The sequence below is a fragment of the Orcinus orca genome, chromosome 18 (genome assembly GCF_937001465.1).
Source record: "Orcinus orca chromosome 18, mOrcOrc1.1, whole genome shotgun sequence".
In the NCBI taxonomy this organism is placed as follows: Eukaryota; Metazoa; Chordata; class Mammalia; order Artiodactyla; family Delphinidae; genus Orcinus; species Orcinus orca.
This window is the reverse complement of record NC_064576.1, coordinates 36,122,731-36,129,106: the sequence shown is the minus strand read 5'-3', so window position 1 is coordinate 36,129,106 and position 6,376 is coordinate 36,122,731. Positions and strand designations below refer to the sequence as shown.

At 41.1% G+C, this 6,376-nt stretch overlaps 1 protein-coding gene across 1 annotated transcript; it reads right to left on the bottom strand.

Moving 5' to 3' along the window:
- Positions 1 to 2,150: 2,150 nt before the first annotated feature.
- LOC105748883 (deoxyribonuclease-2-beta-like) lies at positions 2,151 to 2,822 on the bottom strand. The gene has a single exon (XM_012539054.3). The coding sequence runs from the start codon at positions 2,741 to 2,743 to the stop codon at positions 2,282 to 2,284; it is 462 nt and encodes a 153-aa protein (XP_012394508.2). The 5' UTR covers positions 2,744 to 2,822; the 3' UTR covers positions 2,151 to 2,281.
- Positions 2,823 to 6,376: the final 3,554 nt, after the last annotated feature.

The following is a 6,376-nucleotide window of genomic DNA, read 5'->3' as shown; positions in this document are numbered from 1 at the left end:
TTCAGTTTACTGCTATTCAAGAAATATATACAAGTAATTTCATAATATCAGTAGAAGGTGTTTTACAATTATAACCAGCATTCATACTTTATTGCAGACTAAGTAGATTGTGTTATAACTTCCCTTCTTTTTCATGCCTTCCTATTTCTCATTACTAGACTGTGAGCATCTTAAGGACAAGGACTATATTTTGTTTTTGCTTATGTCTCTTGTATCTAACACTGTAACTAGGAAAGAGTGAATTCTTATTTACAGAAAGGACACGGGAGGATACGAATGTATAAAAAAGCTTTCTCAAATTTATTCCATATAAAAAGTTTTTTTTAATTATGTTAAAATGATGTTAACACTCAGTAAAATACATATTTTCTATATTTTGAAAACAGCTTAGGTGTTTTTCAATTTTAAAAAAATATGGCATAAAGGACTATATAAAGATAGAATCCTTCATAATGAAGAATATTGCATTAGCATAAAAGTACATTGTCGGAGTAAAAAGATATATATTAATTATTTGGATGGAGAGATTTTCTTCATTTTTTTAAATCACAGATCAGGGCAACTGCTCAGACTTGCAGGAGTGACTGTAAGCACAGCACTGAACCCCAGGAACAAAATATATTGGAACATATATTTAAATATAAGGAGGGAAAAAGACAATTCAGGGTATGTGAGGTTTAAAAATGTACAACTTTTATATAAAAAAATAAGTATGGTCCATTCAAGATACAAAACATTAAAAGAGGCATAAAATTCCAAGTGTGCAATTGTGGATTCAAATCAGTTATTTATGATGGCTTAGGCTGTGCAAATCAACACCTATACTGTATGAAGTAGCAAAAGAAAAATGCATAGTTTTAATCCTCTCAGATATTGAATTAAATTGTTTTGCACCGATTTGGAACAACATTAATTTTAGTCTAGATTTATAAGCTACAGTCTGATTATGGAGTAAACATTGAAAGTAGCTAAAATGAAATTCAGGGAGTAAAATACACAAAGAAGATGATCTAAATTAAAGACTTCAGTTCTAATATATATATTTAGGTTGTAAGCCTAATCTTCAGTGACATTGTATTCTTTCTAATGGTGAAGATTCTGCACACTGTTAAAAATACATTTACTAGGAAAAGTGAATTAATAGATCTTTGAAAGTATGTATGTTAAACATTTCTGGAGTATGAATGTATGTGTTTAATCAAAAATATTTCAAAAGTAGATATACGCAGAAATATACTGTATGATATATTTCAGAAAGAAAGCTAACTCTACTATGTCTTCCCCACCCCAACTCATCAATCCTAGTGACTTCCTGACAACAGTAACATTTGTAGAAGTTTCCACTACCACTTTATCTAAAGCCAGCACATCAGTAAGTCTCATCGCTTTAGCCACCTCCATCTGGTTGCTATGGAAAAGACGTCAGACAGAATTCTCTATTGCAGAAACTGTCAGGTCTGTTTTCTTTCTTTTTTCTTTGCTCTGCTCATTAATGATTTGCTTTGATGTTTGATTTTTCACCAGAGTCTAGTTAGTGGAGTCATTCTATTTATTCTTGCCTAAATCATCTATTTTACTGTTATGTAGCTATAGTATGAGTCATCTTCAAATTCTTCAGGATGCAAAAAATAGATTAGGACAGAATAAACTTTTTTCCTTTTTCTTCTATGTGTTGTCTATATCAGAAGTACAGGCATCATGCATTCTGAAGTGGAAATACACTTAGGGACTAGTGTTACTTGTAAAACAAAAAGTTAATAATCTTGGATAGCGATCGGACCTTGCACTCTACTGAGAAATGATCTGGAGGAAAACAGTCAAGGTGTGAGATTAAAGATTTCAATGTGGGATGCATATAAAGTAGCCAAACTTATAACTGTAGATTGCAGATTATATAGTCAGATGTTTGAGTTTTGAAGTAACATCCTTTCTAGAAACTTTTGTTTATACTACCCCCAGTTCCAGACTATATTAACATTAGGGAGTTATCTATTTGCCTAAGGGCCTGTCAAGTATTTTGTGAACATGATTTAGGTATAATGCTCTGTGCTGCATGGATGAAAAAACATGCTGTGAGAACATATTTTCCTCATGTTTTGTGGATAAGTATAATTTATTTTATTTTTTATTTATTTTTTTTTGGGGGGAGAAAAACATTTTATTTGATGGTATGTGGACCATAAGTAAATTCACAGGCTTTTAATATATAAAGAATAGATCTAGTAGAAGAAGATACCATATCAGTGTTGAAAATGATAGCACATATGTCCTTTCACCAAGTTTAGTTACAGTTCTCATAATATAAAACTAATCCTTGGAATGCTTGGTAAATATGCTGATTCTGGGTACAAATGAATCCTCCACTTCTGAAGGCTTGGTGTGGGCTCCGATTTAGGTCTCCAATACATGTCCAGCGATTTTTGGTGCCCTTTTGGGAAATACACCATTTGGCATGATCCTGATAAGAGCTGAAATAAGATTGTCTAGATAACTTAATTGCTTTGACATTGTAGACATGGTAAGGAAGGGAGCAGTTTGAAGGAAGCTCTTGTCTCTTTCGCTGCCAGGTTTCTGTTAGCAAGTGAGTCTTCAACCGTTGAGCCATCCAGGCTGCAAAGATGTCGTCAAGAAAATAATCAGACTTTGCAAAATGGAGGAATTTTTGTCCCTGGGCTGACTGAAGTGTGGTGAGATGCCGGCCAGGGATCTCTGATGAGCTGGATCTGGCACACAGCTGGGGCATGTGAACGAGCTCCTGGTGAAAGGTTACTGGGATGGAACAGCTATAAATGTTTGGGTTGCAGACCAAGAGCTGAGAATTTTTAGTCTGTATGTGTCTCTAGGTCTGAAGTGGGTCTCTTGTAGACAGCAAATATATGGGTCTTGTTTTTGTATCCATTCAGCCAATCTGTGTCTTTTGGTGGGAGCATTTAGTCCATTTACATTTAAGGTAATTATCGATATGTGTGTTCCCATTCCCATTTTCTTAATTGTTTGGGGTTTGTTATTGTAGGTCTTTTCCTTCTTTTGTGTTTCTTGCCTAGAGAAGTTCCTTTAGCAGTTGTTGTAGAGCTGGTTTGGTGGTGCTGAACTCTCTCAGCTTTTGCTTGTCTGTAAAGGTTTTAATTTCTCCATCAAATCTGAATGAGATCCTTGCTGGGTAGAGTAATCTTGGTTGCAGGTTTTTCCTCCTTCAACACCTTCAATATGTCCTGCCACTCCCTTCTGGCTTGCAGAGTTTCTGCTGAAAGATCAGCTGTTAACCTTATGGGGATTCCCTTGTGTGTTATTTGTTGTTTTTCCCTTGCTGCTTTTAATATGTTTTCTTTGTATTTAATTTTTGACAGTTTGATTAATATGTGTCTTGGCGTATTTCTCCTTCGATTTATCCTGTATGGGACTCTCTGTGCTTCCTGAACTTGATTAACTATTTCCTTTCCCATATTAGGGAAGTTTTCAACTATAATCTCTTCAAATATTTTCTCAGTCCCTTTCTTTTTCTCTTCTTCTTCTGGAACCCCTATAATTCGAATGTTGGTGCGTTTAATGTTGTCCCAGAGGTCTCTGAGACTGTCCTCAGTTCTTTTCATTCTTTTTTCTTTATTCTGCTCTGCAGTAGTTATTTCCACTATTTTATCTTCCAGGTCACTTATCCGTTCTTCTGCCTCAGTTATTCTGCTATTGATCCCATCTAGAGTACTTTTAATTTCATTTATTGTGTTGTTCATCGTTGCCTGTTTCATCTTTAGTTCTTCTAGGTCCTTGTTAACTGATTCTTGCATTTTGTCCATTCTATTGTCCATTCTATCTCCAAGATTTCGGATCAACCTTACTATCATTATTCTGAATTCTTTTTCCGGTAGACTGCCTATTTCCTCTTCATTTGTTAGGTCTGGTGGGTTTTTATCTTGCTCCTTCATCTGCTGTGTGTTTTTCTGTCTTTTCATTTTGCTTATCTTACTGTGTTTGTGGTCTCCTTTTTTGCAGGCTGAAGGTTCGTAGTTCCTGTTGTTTTTTGTGTCTGTCCCCAGTGGCTAAGGTTGGTTCAGTGGGTTGTGTCGGCTTCCTGGTGGAGGGTACTAGTGCCTGTGTTCTGGTGGATGAGGCTGGATCTTGTCTTTCTGGTGGGCAGGTCCACGTCTGGTGGTGTGTTTTGGGGTGTCTGTAGACTTATTATGATTTTAGGCAGCCTCTCTGCTAATGGGTGGGGTTGTGTTCGTGTCTTGCTAGTTGTTTGGCATAGGATGTCCAGCACTGTAGCTTGCTGGTCGTTGAGTGAAGCTGGGTGCTGGCGTTGAGATGGAGATCTCTCGGAGATTTTTGCTGTTTGATATTATGTGCAGCTGGGAGGCCTCTTGTGGACCAGTGTCCTGAAGCTGGCTCTCCCACCTCAGAGGCACAGCACTGCCTCCTGGCTGCAGCACCAAGAGCCTTTCATCCACAGGGCTCCTTAATTTGGGATGATTCGTTGACTATTCAGGTATTCCACAGATGCAGGGTATATCAAGTTGATTGTGGAGCTTTAATCCGCTGCTTCTGAGGCTGCTGGGAGAGATTTCCCTTTCTCTTCTTTGTTCTCACAGCTCCCAGGGGCTCAGCTTTGGATTTGGCCCCGCCTGTGCGTGTAGGTCGCCGGAGGGCGTCTGTTCTTTGCTCAGACAGGACGGGGTTAAAGGAGCCGCTGATTCGGAGGCTCTGGCTCACTCAGGCCGGGGGGTAGGGAGGGTCACGGAGTGTGGGGTGGGCCTGCAGCGGCAGAGGCCGGCGTGACGTTGCAGCCTGAGGCGCGCCGTGCGATCTCCCGGGCGAGTTGTCCCTGGATCCCGGGACCCTGGCAGTGGCGGGCTGCACAGGCTCCCCGGAAGGGCGTGTGGCTAGTGACCTGTGTTCGCACACAGGCCTCCCGGTGGCGGCAGCAGCGGCCTTAGCGTCTCATGTCTGTCTCTGGGCTCCGCACTTTTAGCCGCGGCTCGCGCCCGTCCCTGGAGCTCTCTCAAGCAGCGTTCTTAATCCCCTCTCCTCGTGCACCAGGAAACAAAGAGGGACGTAAAAGTCTCTTGCCTCTTCGGCAGGTCCAGACTTTTCCCCGGACTCTCTCCCGGCTAGCCGCGGTGCACTAACGCCCTGCAGGCTGTGTTCACGCCGCCAACCTCAGTCCTCTCCCGGCGCTCCGACAAAAGCCGGAGCCTCAGCTCCCAGTCCCGCCCGCCCAGGCGGGCGAGCAGAAAAGCCTCTCGGCTGGTGAGTTCCGGTCGGCCCGATCCTCTGCGCTGGAATCTGTCCGCTTTGCCCTCCGCACCCCTGTTGCTGTGCTGTCCTCCGCGGCTCCCAAGCTCCCCCACTCCGCCTCCCGAAGTCTCCACCCGCGAAGGGGCTTCCTAGTGTGTGGACACTTTTCCTCTTTCACAGCTCTCTCCCGCTGGTGCAGGACCCGTCCCTATCCTTTTGTCTCTGTTTAGTTTTTTCTTTTGCCCTAACCAGGTACGTGGGGGGTTCCTTGCCTTTTGGGAGGTCTGAGGTCTTCTGCCAGCGTTCAGTAGGTGCTCCGTAGGAGTTGTTCCACGCGTAGATGTATTTCTGGTGTATCTGTGGGGAGGAAGGTGATCTCCGCGTCTTACTCTTCCGCCATCTTCCTGGAACTCCCTCGATAAGTATAATTTAAAATCATTAGCAAAATTGATTTTTAGTTGGTTAAGATGTAACTTAACGAATATTTATAATTCTTATATTTGCTTCCTTTTTAGAACCATATATATATATATATATTATATATATATATGGGGTATTATGCTGACCATTGTAGTGGGACCCCTTATCTATTCATTCATTCATTTATTTATTTATTCTGATCATAATGTATAGTATCCTATCAACTAGTGTACAGCTTGATTTTTTTTAAAAAATGTTATTCATTATAAGGCCCATAGTCTAACTTACATTCCCTCCCTCCCACCTTCCTCCCTCCCTCCTTTCCTTTCTTTCTTTCTGTAAAAAGCTGATTATCTAGTCTTAGGTCCTCTTCTTAACTGAGCAAAAGCAATGAAACTGAGTGTTCTTGATATATAGGTCTTAAAACACTGATCCTTGTGTTGGGGTACCACAATGAAAGAGAAGAAATAATATGGAGATCCTTCTACCCATTTTCATTGTCAAGGGCTGAGTTGGAGAGACATAAGTGCCAAGAATTAGGGTGGTTGATTAAGCCAATGAGCCCAAATTAAAGTATCAATCAAGCCTTTATTCAGCTGCTGCATATAAGCAAAAGGCCAGAAAGAAGTTATGGACCCAACCAGAGTTCCATTGTTTCCATGAATGACACCAGGCAAGGTTCAGATGTATCCACAGGGAGCACAGGGAGCACAGGGAGCTCAGCTTA

Bases quoted from the DNA above. Each gene is read 5' to 3' on its own strand.
- LOC105748883 (XM_012539054.3), bottom strand. From the start codon at position 2,743: ATGCCCCAGCTGTGTGCCAGATCCAGCTCATCAGAGATCCCTGGCCGG.